This window comes from Limanda limanda, chromosome 4, assembly GCF_963576545.1.
Source record: "Limanda limanda chromosome 4, fLimLim1.1, whole genome shotgun sequence".
Classification (NCBI taxonomy): domain Eukaryota; kingdom Metazoa; phylum Chordata; class Actinopteri; order Pleuronectiformes; family Pleuronectidae; genus Limanda; species Limanda limanda.
In genome coordinates this window covers 25,520,855-25,536,601 of record NC_083639.1, presented here as the reverse complement: position 1 = coordinate 25,536,601, position 15,747 = coordinate 25,520,855, and the positions used below count along the sequence as shown (strand labels likewise).

Here is a 15,747-nt window from a genome sequence, read left to right as displayed (position 1 = left end):
TCACTGCTTTTAATGAATCAAGTCTATTTGAGTTTACAGAACTCAGCTGTGTATCCAGGATGACAAACCACAACTCCAGCATAGAGAGGCTGAGTGAATGTTGTCTTGACTCTGTGGATGAGAGTCATGGTGTCAGAGATTCTGTAGAAGGACAGAACACCTGCACTGTGATCCAGGTACACTCCTACTCTGGAGGACAGAGGACCTGACACTGGAGTCTTGATGCTGTTGTCATAAAAATTATAACAGTTTCCATCACAAACTAACATCCAAGATTTATCATTGCATCCAAAGTTACATTCAACAGTGTTTCCTGCTCTGCTGATATTCTTGTATGTGACTGCTACACAAACTCCTCCTCTCACCCTCATCTCCACCTCCCAATAACAACGTCCGGTCAGACTCTCTCTACTCAGGACCTGCCAACGATCCGTAAATCTGTCTGGGTGATTAGAGTATGACTGTTGTTGACTCATAAATGTTACTTTTCTGTTTCCCTTAGATAATGACAGACATCTGTGTGCTGTGTTTGGATCCAGTGTGATTTCCTGTGAATATTTTAAGAAGTCAGCTCTGGTCTCTGGCTCTGGTTGTGGCAGTAAAACATCCACTTGAGACACAATCTGTAAAACCTTTGTCTCTGTCTCACTCAGCATGTCCTGTAGTCGACCTCTGACCTGTGAAACAGCTGCTGTCACGTCCTCAAATTTCCTCAGAGGACGGATCCTGATGCTGGATGAGTGTGTAGATTCACTGAGTGTTGACAGTGAGGGGTAGTTGTGTAGAAGCTGGTTGTGATCCTCTGTGTCTGAGAGCTGCTTCAGTTCATGGTCTTTCCTCTTCAGCTCAGTGATCTCCTGCTCCAGTCTCTCCTGAAGCTCTCTGACTCGACTCACTTCAGTTTCCTGCAGGGATCTGATCTGCTGCTCCACATCAGAGCTTCTTTTCTCCAGCAGACGGATCAGCTCAGTGAAGATGTTCTCACTGTCATACACTGCTTTATCAGCAGAGCCATTGACGGCCTTCTCCTCTTGTTGAAGCAGCTTCAAGTCTTTCTCTGTGTCCTGGACTCTCTGCTGGATTGTTTGTCTCCTCAGCCCGAGCTCTCTCTGCCTCTCAGTCTTTTCTGCTGCAGCTGACACTGTGTCGTGGTCTTTGTGTTCATCCATAGAGCAGAGATAACAGATACACTGCTGATCAGTGCGGCAGAATATCTTCATCACCTCGTTGTGATGAGAGCAGATGTTCTCCTGGAGCTTCTTCGAGGGCTCCACCAGCTTGTGCTTCTTCAATGAAGCTGACTGAAGATGAGGCTGGAGGTGTTTCTCACAATAAGAGGCCAAACAATCCAAACAGGACCTCAGAGCCTTCAGTTTTGTCCCAGTGCAGACATCACAGGCCACATCTTCAGGTCCAGAATAGCAGTGATCAGCAGGAGCAGCTTGGAGTCCAGACTTCTTCAGCTCCTCCACCAAATCAGCTAACATGGTGTTTTTCTCCAGGACAGGCCTCAGTGTGAAGGTCTGTCTACACTGAGGACAGCTGTAGCCTCCGCTCTTCTCCCCATTGTCCCAGTGGGTGTTAATACAGCTCAGACAGTAGCTGTGTCCACAGCCAGTAGTCACCGGATCCTTCAGTGGATCCAGACAGATCGGACAGCAGAATCTTTGTCTGTACAGTTGATTTTCTTGCTGCGCCATTTCAGCTGGTGCCAGTGACTATAGAACAGGTTCACCTCCTCTGAACACAAACATATCTCTGCTCCTCCCCCTCTAGGTCACTCCCTGCTGTGACTCAGCTCCCACAGTTCACAGCTTGTTGTTCACTGGTCCTTACACGTACACACCTGTGAAGGGAGGAGACAAGGACATATCCTGACCGGGAGGAGCTGGTTGTGTTTGAGGAAGAAGTTGTTGGTTTTTCAGGATTGACTGCATTTCACAGCGGCCTGTTCTCACCTGGTGGTAGGAGGAGCTTTCACTGAGAGGCAGGGTGTGTTATCCTTCATTCACAACATACAGTAACAACTAAAATCTAATAGATGCATTTAATAATAATCACAGGTCTGATTTATCTCCCTTAATTACGTTATTTTTTGTTTTTGAAGCATTACTCAAAAACTAGCAGACAAATGAACAAAATACTTGGTGGAAGGATACGATATGAGTGTGGAAAGAGCTCATCAAAGTTTGGTGCGCATCTGAATAAATGGGTGGAGTTTGTTTCCATAGAATTCATATCTAGGGAGGGGGGGGAGTGTATTAATGTCGTATGAAGGTGGTTCTCATGTGCAACAGATTCAGAGACAGGCTCACATGGGACATGGGCCTAGACACTATTTTCTAGAGCGAGAGCGAGATTTCATTAATTTCCTGGGGAATAATTCATTCACCTTGATGGAAGGAAATCAGACATATTGACTGTGAATGTGTGCAAGTAGGTGCTGGAGAGTTAAAGGGGGATTTTGGCCCCCGGCATTAGAGAATATCGAGCAAACATTTTAAAGCAATGTCAGATAATCAATTAATAACATATCAATGTCGTTTTTGTACATATGGGTACACACCCACCTGACGTCATTTTTGGTTACCAACCTGAAATTTGTTGGAAGTGAGGATTCAGCATCACAGGTAGATACAGTTTCACAACAGCCACCATTAAGCTGTCAAACGAATTGCTTGTGCTGCGCCTGTGAAGCTCAGGCTGCCAGAGATGCCACATGGCCATATCTCAGCAAGGAAGCAAAATTGAATTGAAAACTGAAAGGGATGAAGATAATAATAATAAAAAGAACAATATCCTACGCAGCAGCAGATAAATATGCCCATTCACTAAATATGGGAATACAATGAGGATGAGTGGATTCACACTTTACAGAGATGAGCCCTGATAAACTGTAATTAAAACAAAAGTGAAGTCGATCAGTTGGACACGTTGACGAGTTTATTGATAATTTAATCAGTACAGTTTGTTCAATGACTCTTGTTCAGTGATATCATGGAAACACAATCAGTTTGTTTCATCTCCATCTCACATGTGGAAAAGAAAAGAACAAATAATCAGCTCATTGTTGAGGATCAGGATCAATACAGGTTATAAAACATCACAGAACCTTATTTCTACATTGATTTAGAAAAAAACAGCAACATTTGTTCTTTCACACATTATAGATTTCCATCTTTACTAAGTGAGAAGTAAACATGTGTAATAAAGGAATTTCAGTGTTTGATTGACAGCTGATCTCTGTGCGGAGTAGAAACGTCACCATGACGAATTTTGATCAACAACATGGAGACAAAAGAAGTTAAAGATTTAAACACAGAATCTAAATCACAGCTTTTAATGAATTGATTCTATTTGAGTTTATAGAACTCAGCTGTGGCTCCAGAATAATAAACCCCAACTCCAGCATAGAGAGGCTGAGTGAATGTTGTCTGGACTCTGTGGAGGAGAGTCATGGTGTCAGAGACGCTGTAGAAGGACAGAACACCTGCACTGTGATCCAGGTACACTCCTACTCTGGAGGACCCAGGACCTGACACTGGAGTCTTGATGCTGTTGTAAGAAAAGATATAACTGTTTCCATCACAAGATAATGACCAAGATTTATCATTCAATCCAAATCCAGATTCATCTGAGTTTCCTCCTCTGCTGATATTATTGTGTGTGACTGCTACACCAACTAGTCCTATCCCCCCCACATCCACCTCCCAGTAACAACGTCCAGTCAGACTCTCTCTACTCAGGACCTGCCAACTACCAATGAATCTGTCTGGGTGATCAGAATAAGACTGTTCTTCAAACATCCAAGTTACTTTTCTGTTTCCCTCAGATAATAACAGACGTTTGTGTGCTGTGTTTGGATCCGGTGTGATTTCCTGTGAATATTTTAAGAAGCCAGCTCTGGTCTTTGGCTCTGGTTGTGGCAGTAAAACATCCACTGTCTCACTCAGCATGTCCTGTAGTCGACCTCTGACCTGTGACACAGCTGCTCTCACGTCCTCAAAGTACCTCAGAGGACTGATCCTGATGCTGGATGAGTGTGTAAATTCGCTAAGAGATGACAGTGAGGGGTAGTTGTGTAGAAACTGGTTGTGATCCTCTGTGTCTGAGAGCTGCTTCAGTTCATGGTCTTTCCTCTTCAGCTCAGTGATCTCCTGCTCCAGTTTCTCCTGAAGCTCTCTGACTCGACTCACTTCAGTTACCTCCTGGGATCTGATCTGCTGCTCCACATCAGAGCTTCTTTTCTCCAGCAGACGGATCAGCTCAGTGAAGATCTCCTCACTGTCCTCCACTGCTTTATCAGCAGAGCAATTGATGGCCTCCTCCTCCAGTTGAAGCAGCTTCACGTCTTTCTCTGTGTCCTGGACTCTCTGCTGGATTGTTTGTCTCCTCAGCCCGAGCTCTCTCTGCCTCTCAGTCCTTTCTGCTGCAGCTGACACTGTGTCGTGGTCTTTGTGTTCATCCATAGAGCAGAGATAACAGATACACTGCTGATCAGTGCGGCAGAATATCTTCATCACCTCGTCGTGACGAGAGCAGATGTTCTCCTGGAGCTTCTCCGAGGGCTCGACCAGCTTGTGCTTCTTAAATGGAGGTGACTGAAGATGAGGCTTGAGGTGTTTTTCACAATAAGAGACCAAACAATCCAAACAGGACTTGAGAGCTTTCCGTTTTCTCCCAGTGCAGAAATCACAGGCCACATCTTCAGGTCCAGCATAGCAGTGATCAGCAGGAACAGCTTGGAGTCCAGCCTTCTTCAGCTCCTCCAGTGAATCAGCTAACATGGTGTTTTTCAGCAGGACAGGCCTCGGTGTGAAGGTCTGTCTACACTGAGGGCAGCTGTAGCTTCCTCTCTCTCCTCCCCATTGTCCCAGTGGGTGTTAATACAGCTCTTACAGTAGCTGTGTCCACAGCCAGTAGTCACCGGATCCTTCAGTAGATCCAGACAGATCGAACAGCAGAATCTTTCTTGGTTTAGTGGATTTTCTCGCTGCGCCATTTCAGCAGGTGGCAGTGACTGTAGAACAGTTTCACTTCCTCTGAACTCAACCACATCTCTGCTCCTCCCACATACATATCCTGTATATGTCTGTGTATTCATGTCGTATGAAGTTGGTTCTCATGTGCAACAGATTCAGAGACAGGCTCACATGAGACATGGGCCTAAACACTTTTGTCTTGAGAAAGAGAGAGATTTTTACTAATTTCCTGGTGAATATGTCATTCACCTTGATGGAAAGAAATCAGATATGTTGAATATGAATGTATGCAAGTAGGTGCTGTAGAGTGTGATGGAAATCTGGAGATACAAGAGGCTGGAAACGCCAAAGTTATCTACGTGTATTCAATAAGGGGCTTTCTGCAGAAAGGATCAACACAGGGAAACCACATGGGTCTCAGAGTGAAGATGTAGGACAGTCAAATACATGATCTTATATAGGAGGACTGAGGCTATCTCTCTCAGCCAATCCAGACTGGTTCTGTAGGCGCAGGGAGAGAGCTACCTAAACACAGACAACTGATTTACATGTTTTTCCTTTGGAGATAAGTAGACATACATTCAGTTCTTTGGGGGTCTAAAGGGTCTAACAGTTTTCAGGTCATACACAGTTCAGGCCATTAAAACAGTCCAGGTCATAAACTATTTGAACAGTTTGTATATGTATGTAGAAAGGTCATAAAAGCCTTTAGATAGAGCTACAAAAACGTACTTTCCGACTACAACATAGGTTTCACACATACTTAGTTAATTTTCCATTATAAGAGTTAAAGGAGATTTTTGACCCCTGGCATTAGTTTGCACTCTATTGGTGCTCTATCCCCCCCCTTCTCAATGTTCTGCTCAAAAACCTCCTGGTCTTTTCTGCTGCTACCAACTTTCTCATGTAATTTAAAATGTCATTAAGAAAGTCTCTTCATCTTCATTAATTTTTATTCACGTTCTGAGAAATAAAAAAAGGACGAGGCAGTAAAGGTTCTTCGCTACATGATACCTGTCCGGCTCCGCGAGAGCTTTAATAGCCACTAAGCTCCCCACTTAGTGTATATTTTTTTTATGGGGAATAATGTGAATAAGATATATAACATGACCGTTTGCTAAATCTATAGCCCCGTTTGCCTCAGGCTCTGTACTTCAGCGTTTCTCAGATGGGACCCGCAGAACATCGACTAAAGGCTAAGATTACAAATGGAGAGATTAGTGCTGCCAAAACATGTAAAGCATTAATATGTCGCACACCCACCTCACCCGCCACCCCCCCTGATCGCACCCTTTACCATTAAAAGCACATCTCTTGCTCACTTGCCTTAAGCTCCTGCCATCAAATCGCTCACTTTCTTTTAAAAGATGTAAAGTGATTAGCTTGATTTATTGATGGTAATATGTCCAGCTTCATACAGTTGTGGACTAATTGTCAAATTACTCATTATATTACATGCGTTTAAAAAAACAATGAACAAAGAATAATCAAATCCACTTTTTGTTAAAAGACAAGATATCTTCATGACAGTAGAAATGGTTCGACATCTCCTACATTTATCTTATATGTGATTTCCATCACTGTTTGAATCAAGAGGTTCCATCTTTTCCTCGAAAACACCTCTTCTTGATGTGATAATGCTTGAATCAGCTGTTTTTGTTTTCACACTGCTCAGAGGAAGAGAGCAGAAGAAACTCTGCCGTCCATTTTTCTCATGCGTTTAGCCGCACTGACGTCTAAGCAAAGGTAGGCCACAGCCATAAATCAAAGAGCACAATAACAGGCACATTTTGGGCCGGTCCATCATTGGCTGTGTTTTGTTTTCTCATTGAATCTTGGCAAATTGCTGTTATTAATGGAAGAAAGCATAGTTTGCACCCCTCATTAGATGTTGTTCCAACAGCGCCTCTGATGGATGGAGACAAGCCGGAGGCCTTGTCTGCCTCCACAACCACCTAATATGAGCCAATTAAATGCTATGCACTCTCTGGTCACTCCACACTAGCCCGTGCGCTCTTGTAATGATATCCAAGTGCTCTGCCTCCCTGCTAAATGGCTTTTAGTTTCAGGACAAGTTGAATTATTTCAAGGATTTGCTGCAGAACCAAAGGCTTAACTAAGGAACATCATGAACACATTACTCCTGAACATGACGTCTTACACTGGCTGCTTGTTACACGCCACATGGATTTTTATAAAAATCTCAAACAAACAAATTGCCTCCAAATGATATCAGGGGAACATTAACCCCATGTGTGCACTGCAGGGCGTGGGATCGGAGGATGGAGCTCAGACATGACAGCTTCGCAAAAGTGGAGCCAAATGATCTGGCTCACCCCTTGGTGGCTGACTGCAGTACATGTCATAAACCCCTTCTCCTCCATGTTAGCCGGTGGGATATGGGTCATACCAGAAAGTCCGAAAATACTTAAATTGAGTTTTTGTCAAAGACGGTAGATAGTTTTTTTACCACAAGTGTTTCTGGCTTAAAATAATGTCAAAAGTGCAAAACTCCTGAACCTGTATCCAGGATATTTACGCTCCATTTGTACAATGGGTGGAAGTGGAAACACAATTTACAGCGTGACTATGCTTCTGCTCTTAGCGCCTCTAAACTGTGGAGCAGTGTACATATCAAAATCTGACAGGCAACATCTTTTATTGTCTTTTAAGTCTCATCTCTAAACATTTATTTTTTATTTTTTATGGATAGCTTTTATGAATGTTTTATTTGCTGTGTTTTATTATCCACCTTTACTCAAATTCAATATTTTCCTCTACCTTAATTTTTTATTCCCCTCTGTTTTATGATCTCTGTTTTATTTTTTAATTGATGCTTTTTAATTCCCTCTGTTCTTTTTCGTGAGATGCTCTAACTTTGTCCAAAGTGCCGTAAATAAAGTTTATTATATATAATTATATACCCTTAACATTTCATGGTAACATATTACCTCCCTTTAGAGCAGGTTTATTTCGAGGATGCAGAATGTTTTTCTTTTGATTGAATGTATTTTAAATCTCCGTCCTCTTTCAATCCCTCTCCTCGGTGAGCGCTGCTGCCTCTGCTCCCCACGTGAGAGTCACAGCTGTGGTAGTGTTAGAATTCAAGGTAGCGTCAGCCGAGCAGAATGGCTGATTTATGCAGAGGGAGCTTATCGGTAGGTGGCTGTGAGCACTATACAAACATACCTGGGGCCTCCGTCCCATACAGGGCGTCTTAACACAGGCAGGGTCCATATTGTGCAACTCTAGCAGGGACCTAGAATCGGGCTCTGTGTTGAATGTAAGCTAAGATAAAGAGATGCTACACTTTCTCAAGAGGCTCAACATCAGGTCCTCTGTTAAAATACAATGCACATACATGCATGTTATTGGGATTGTAACATATTGGTTTGCATACTGTCCTACTTCCCATTTAAAAGAGAAAAGACCCTGCCGTATAAATTAGGATTGGTCTTTATTGATTCACGGGGTTTAATCTTGAGAGGTTGGGATATTTGCTCTAACACGTTGAAGTTGATTAAAAGATGTACATGTAAATTGAGGCTTTTAGCTTCCTCACAGCCTGAGCACGATGGATTAAGGGTGACCGGGTTAACGCGTTACTCGATAGTTTGTTTCAAAGAAGACATATTGTGCTCAGTCTCGGGTTCATCGATTTTATTTAAGAGGTTTACATGCTCTAATTTCCATAAAGCACATTGCTTTCCTCATACTGCGTTTTTGCTGCACTGTCTCTTCAAGGCTAGCCTCCTTAGAAAGCCTGGTTTGCTCTGATTGGTCAGCTGGCCCCCTCTCTTGTGATAGGTCTTATAGGAAAGGTCGGTGTACACCAAAGTGAGACATTGTGACATCATAATGGTGCCGAAGTATTGGCTGGTTTCAGTGGAGCTTCAGGAGCTTCAGGTGCTTCAGGAGCTTCAGGTGCCTCAGGAGGTTTCAGGAGCTTCAGAAGCCTCAGGAGCTTCAGGAACTTCAAGGGCCTCAGGAGCTTCAGAAGCCTCAGGAGCTTCAGGAGGTTTCAGGAGCTTCAGGATCTTCAGGGGACTCAGGATCTTTCAGTAGCTTCAGAAGCCTCAGAGGCTTCAGGAGGTTTCAGGAGGCTTCAGGAGCTTCAGGAGCTTCAGGGGCCTCAAGAGGTTTCAGAAGCTTCAGAAGCCTCAGGAGCTTCAGGAGGTTTCAGAAGCCCCAGGGTTTTCAGGAAGTTTCAGGAGCTTCAGAAAATCCAGGAGCTTCAAGAGGTTTCAGGAGCTTCAGGAGCTCGGCTGCTTCAGGAGCTTCAGGAGCTTCAGGTGCTTCAGGAGCTTCCGGACGAGTGTTTTCTGGAGGTGAAAGGAGCTTTGTACCTTTGCAGATCTTTTACGTTGACAAACAGAAAAGTACATAACATACAAGAGGAAGAAACCATGAAAAACTGTCGTATGGGTCTTTTAATTTTATTGCAGGAGATAAGGAGGTGAAGGCTACTAGAAGCTGTGATATCCTCTTTTTTAGTTGTGATCAAGTATCTCAGTAAATCAGCAGAATAATTGTGTTGTGTGATTTCTGTTAAACTTAAGGAGCTACTCGGTCGGTTGAAGAAAATAACTCTAATATTTGTAAGAGCCTGCACAAGAAATCCAAGGTTGATTTTCAGTATCTCGAGTGGAGCCGTCTGAACCATCACAAGTGTTGAATCATCGCAAGAGGATGAAGATTTTCATGATTTGATTTTTATGCTCCGGGTTGAATCGACACTGATGCGTTTCCGCTGCTTGAGTATGGCCCATATCCGCCTGTGTTCTAACAAGTGCACTAAGCATCACAACAGATCCTGCTGCATTGGAACGCGTTCAACACAGAATTGGCAAAAAAATAAAAAATCTGTCTAATTTATGGAGTCATTTAATTGGCATCCAATGGATATTGAATTGTGTGGGAATTATGCCCTCTTGTCTTGGTATGTGCAGCCGGCAACTGCTCCAGTTTCTCATAGGGATTATATGAAATGTGAACTTCTCTGGCACAAGTGCACAACCCATGTAATTTGCTCTTTTAAAAATTCCTCATCCCTCCCTGCACGCTCCGGAGCGTTTCTCTGTCATCGGCCATGCTGCATTTCGCTCTGTGCCACATAGTCAATGACTTGTTCACAATTAATCCCTGCAACCACACAAGGAGACCCCCTAGCTTCTTTTACATTATTCTGCATTGTGTGAATACTGTGCACTAATGGCTAGCTACGGCGTATAATTATTATTTTCAGATATTGGACATTATGTGAAGGCGTGTGAATAATATTGTACTCCACAGAGTGTGTTGAGGTAATATACATTTCCAGTTTCCACCACCTCTGTGGCAAACTCTCAGAGAGACGTTCATAAGGCCCGGCTGCTCCTCTTGTGGGTTCGTAGTAAGTGGTTCGGATTTTCTCTAAGAGCATCAGCTCTGTGTTAATGACGTGCAGTCTCCGGAAAGGTTTATCAATTCAATTTGACTCCAGAGAGGGGATCTCTTCAGCCTGCTGATTAAATTAAGATTCTTTAATAAGCATATCTAGGTGCACTGACACGAGAGACATGCTGATCTGCGTCTACCAAAGCAGAAACCCCAGACGATCTGTTTTAAGGGCGAGCAACACTTCATTTCTGCAGCGCAACCTCTTTTTTTCCTTCTCCTCCCGGATTGCGTAGAACTTTGCTGGTGATTATTCACGTCATTTTCTGCAATTTGTCCCCTGCTGTGCCGCAGGGCTCCACAGCTGTACCCTGTATACTCATATTCTGGAATACAAAGGTTCACCTTGTGCAGGTTTTCATTTCCTTTTACGTTCCGTTTAGTACTGCTATGTTTACTTGTGAATTATTCAGTCAAGTCCTGTTCTACGTGACGCAGTATTTTAGATCCGTCAACCTTTTGTGGGACGGCGATAAAGTAAACTATCTAGACACATATATTCTTGGACTGAAGGTCTTCAAAAGGACAAATTGTCTCTTCGCCGTGTCCTTCCTCTGGTTCAGTGTGACATCTGTAGATATACTGTGTACTAAATGACACAAAGAGCCAGACAAGCCAAAAATGAGTGACTGAATGCCTGAATGGACGTGAGTGACTAATATTAAACACCCTCTTCTTATGAAAGACACAGGACAAGAGGGGATTGGACGAGGCACCGTGGCGTTTTCCTTAAGCTCTTTATGTTTGCTTTTTTTTAACTGTACCAATAACCTCTAACATTACTGCAGCTCCGTGGAAGGAGAAGCTCACTATGGGGGGGGGGGGGGGGGGGGGTTTGAATCACCAGCAACAGTCAAAGGGAGAAGAGCAAATTGTTGTAAAGACTTCCGAGGGGTTTAACGCAAAAACACCACGTCACCGTGTCCTATTTAAACTCTGACATTGAACGGAACTTTTGCAAACTCTTTCAGAGCATTTCAGGGCTTTCATGTTTTTCGATACAAACTCTACATGAGAGAAACTTCAATAAACATGTTTTAGAAGTTGTTGCAGGGCAGGTTTTCAGTTTGTGTCTACCTGTGTGTGTGTGTGGGCTCTCTGTAGATACTCAGACTCTGGATTGACAGTTGGTGTGATAGGTGGTCGCCCCCCCCCGAGACCCTCAAATAAAGGATAAACGTCATGCTGGATGGATGGTTCATGCTGCAGCTGTGAAAAGGAACAAGATGTAAACACATAATTGTCAGTTTGCATCCCTGTGCAGCCACTTGTGTTTTTACGAGGCGGACAAAGACTACGTTTTGGAGGCTTATGGCCAAAATATAATTCGCTATACTATTTTTTTAGTGAGGAAAACACGAAGGCAGAAGCCAAAACACAACTCTGACAACAAAGTGAGAACACAGCCACTTAATGGAAAACCAAATCCCAACGGAAGTGAGCGACACTGGGTGTTGACAGGGAAGCCGAGTCTTTGTGGTCAAGTGAGCCGTTGTTTGTGAAAACAAAGACAAACCGGTAGCCGCCTAAAACGTGAGTCTTGTCTATTTGAGTTGTTACGGTACAGGTGCCTGGAGCGCTTAAAAAGAAAGGACGCAATCATTTCTTCCTGAGAGCTGTAGTGTAACACCTCATTTGTGATTGGGTTTCTGTTGTGTGGCTTTTGTCGTTGCATTTTGTCGGTTGTGTCTTTTACATTCAGGTTGTGCCTTCAGTATGGAAAAGACAAGCACTCTGTTTTAATCATTTTTGAAAAGGAAAACTTCAGGGAAATAAACTTTAAGGTCCAGCAGTCGACCTGATGAGGAACTTTTCTTTAAGTAAAGGTCAAAGTGTTGGAGGGACCTGTTGCTTAGCAGTCATGTGCAAACTGCGGGTGTCACTTTTCTGATTAATTCTAAGAGTAAAACCTTTTCATCGTGTATCAAACTCCTACCGGTTTGTAACGTCGCTTCAATTTCATAATTTCTACACAGTTTACTTTATTAAAGAAACAGCAGAGATCTTACAAATCTTCCTTCTTGGGATTTCATCTTTTCAGTAAACAAACTAAACCTGCTCTACCCCCCCCCCCCCTAGGTTTTAACCTTTTAATTGGTCACAAGGTTCCAATTTGGCTCTGTTTTCACACATTTACTAAATATTTATTATAAAATCCATCTGTTACTGTGAAACACTGAATGTATTAAACGGCTGAAGTGTTGGGCGGAGGCTTTGCTCCTGTCAGCCCACGCACCGGCGCCGGCTCACTCCGCTCAAACCACATAAGACATGCTTTTTATTTTTCTTCTAAACTACATGTATTATATTTGCTTTCATAGAAATATAAATGTATTTTTGACATCACATTGAGCTCCATCAGATCATAAGTTACTCCGTTAGCTTTCATTTGAATGTGTGTCCTCCATCCAGTTTTCATTCCACCTTTCATGATCCTTTGTATCCACCATCATTTATTTGCCAGATATAATCGCAAGCATCTGCTGATATTCTCTCCAATCACCATCTCATTTATGTAATTGTGTGTGTTGGGACAATACCTCAAGGTTTGTGTGCAGTAATATTAGCAGTAGTCGTACATGGTTATTCAAAGCCCGGATGATCAGACTAAGTGCGGCGAGGTCGAGAATCCACCTGGGACTCTGGTTTTTAAATGTGTGTCTGTCGTCAGCGACACTTTGTCCTTGCGTCTGACACGTGTCCCTTTTGTGTCTTTCACCTTCTGTCTGTAGCTTTCATTGACGAAGGCAGGTGTGATTGCGGCTGTTTATGCTTGTCACCACAAAACCATCGCCTGTAAAGTCCCGGTGGGAAAAAAAAAAGTGTTTTTCAATTATTTGGAAATGAGGACGCTCCGGGCCGGATACAGCAAGACACGTATTTGACAGTAAATCCTCTGATTTCTAAGTGTAAGAAAAATATGTTTTGTTTGTTTTTAAATGCAGAGTTTGACAGCGATGCCCTTGTAAAAAGCGACGGCAGCGTTTCCCCTGTGAAACACACGTTTTCGACATAAACCTCACGACTTCTGTTTTGTTGATTCTGACATTTGTCATCATGGATAATTGCTGACGCGGAATGAGGAATTATTCACAACAATTGTTGGTGGCGTGCAGGAAGGGACGGGGGTGAGCTGAATTGATCGGGTTAAAGTGGCAGATCCAGGATATTTTATTATAACTTGAGAGATGTTGTCATTGTGTTAGGAAAGACTGTGGGTCATTATGTAAAACTCTGACATATTTGTGGTACAGAAATTTATAAGAACACAGTGTGTGGTGCAGATTATCAGATGACTTCCCTTTTTCTTTTCTCTTTCTTTTACAAAAGAAGAAAATATGCTGTTAATGTGTAAACAGTCCTTAATGACTGTCACTGAAATAAGTTATTCGATAACAATGGGTGAAAGGTTTTTCAAAGTTCTTATACAATGCAGGAGAAAGTAATGTGAGAAAGTTTTCTCTTGTAAGGAAAAGGAAATTAGAGGTCAACATAATTCATAATATTACTCATTATTTAGCATTGTGGATGTCACACAGTTAGCATGTTAATCTCCAAAACAGCTGAAGAAGTTGAGCAGGGTCAATGCAAAATGAATTCTCTGGCCTCGTTCACTAACCACCACTGAAGTGCTATTCACCGAGAGACTTCAACTCCACGTGGGAGAGTGAGCTTGACTCATGGTTCAGTCAAACGATTCCTTACTCTTTTATCGCAGCACAAAAACACAAATCGTTCACGCAAAGTTTTTCTATTCTAACAAAACTCTTCCATCCTGTCTTTTCTTTCCTCCAGGATATTTGACAGTTACCATCGAACCGCTGCCGCCTGTTGTCGTGGGAGAGACCGTCACACTCAAGTGTAACTTCAAGACTGACGGACGGCTTCGAGAGATCGTCTGGTACCGGGTGAGTCCAGTTCATTCCTCTTTCACTCCTGCTTGCCGGGCGTCTGGAGGAGGTCACATCACGTGTTGATGGCGGCGTTAGGAGAGCAGCCACGTTCTGTCAATCTGCTCTTGTTAGGAGACGGGCTGCGATGTGTGACAGCTGTATGGGAGGCGTCGGTGGCTGGTGCTCGGGAAATTGATTTCTCAATCTGCTGGTCGTCCCCATTATTTCTTAATAGTTCACAGCTGGTCGAATCAACACTTATCAGTTATTAAAATCCCCACGTTGGCGCCCGACGCTGCGTAAGTGCTGCCAATAATTAAATTACGTGTTCAAGGAGAAAAACAAACAAACTGACAAACTAAATAAATGGTGGTGACTCTTTTAGGATTTTTAAGAGCTGCTGTGTGATCCATAAAAACTGGCAAGTTTTCCATCAAATTAAAAATGCTGCAGTTCACAGAGGAGAACTTTGTTCAGCGATAAGCTCTCGAACTGGGAAACAGTGGCAGCTGGTGATATCACGTCCTCGTCTGACCGTTTGTTTTTTTTCGCCCCCCAAAAAAAAAAAAAACCTCCCCAATAAGTCTTTAGCTGTGCAGATCTGCTTTGTGAAATTGTTTGACTCATTTGACACCGAGTCGCTGAGTGGTGATTGGATTTGTATAATGTGGTACAGGCACTGAAATGTTATCATCGGAGCTTATGGCTCTTCTGTGAAACGTTCTCTCTCTCTCTCTCTCTCTCTCTCTCTCTCTCTCTCTCTCTCTCTCTCTCTCTCTCTCTCTCTCTCTCTCTCTCTCTCTCTCTCTCTCTCTCTCTCTCTCTCTCTCTCTCTATCTCTCTCTCGTGTTACATAACATAATGAGTCATGGGTTTCCGGGCCAAACGAGTGAACGTCAGTGGCGCTGCAGATTCTGACTTCCTGTACGATAGATGATGCTGTAAATGGCCGAGTCTTCTACCTGTGAGAACAGCAGCATCCTGTCAACTCTTCGCTCTGGAGGAAACTTTCTAAACTGTGACGATAGTAATCCTGACGGTGCTGTCAGGCTGAAGATTGAATTGCATTGCATTATGGGACATGTAGGCTCAGGTCTGTCTCTAGCTTGTCCCATTCTAGACTCAAATGTCTCAGCCTGTGCTGCATTAACTTTAACCGTGTCTGTTTTGAGTCTTCTGACTTTAAATGCTGAAATATTCCATAGACTGTATATAAAAATGTACTTAAACTCTGGGTCCGGAAAGAGAAACCTCTGTTCTCTCAATGGCCAGCAGCAAAAACCAAAAGACTCAACCTTTCACTTTATAACGTCAGTAAACCTTTATAATCTCAATCTCTAGTTCAAAGTCTGCTTCAATACAGCATGAAGTTAATTTTGTATATTATGTTCCCAATTCAAATTCGGGCATTGATTTTGTGTGAGTGGCAGCTAGTC

At 43.1% G+C, this 15,747-nt stretch overlaps 2 protein-coding genes and 1 pseudogene across 2 annotated transcripts in view; 1 reads left to right on the top strand and 2 right to left on the bottom strand.

Moving 5' to 3' along the window:
• Positions 1 to 15,747, top strand: part of igsf21a (immunoglobin superfamily, member 21a) — a 195,064-nt gene that overhangs the window by 59,245 nt on the left and 120,072 nt on the right. The window contains exon 2 of the mRNA XM_061069995.1: positions 14,214 to 14,326. Coding sequence (XP_060925978.1) covers positions 14,214 to 14,326 — 113 coding nt within the window. The remainder of the gene's footprint in view (positions 1 to 14,213; positions 14,327 to 15,747) is intronic.
• LOC132999334 (tripartite motif-containing protein 16-like protein) lies at positions 24 to 1,700 on the bottom strand. The gene is made up of 2 exons (XM_061068976.1): positions 1,403 to 1,700; positions 24 to 1,168 (listed from the first exon to the last, which is right to left on the bottom strand). Exons 1-2 carry the CDS (start codon positions 1,698 to 1,700, stop codon positions 24 to 26), a joined length of 1,443 nt encoding a protein of 480 aa, XP_060924959.1.
• Positions 3,354 to 5,002, bottom strand: LOC132999429 (tripartite motif-containing protein 16-like; annotated as a pseudogene).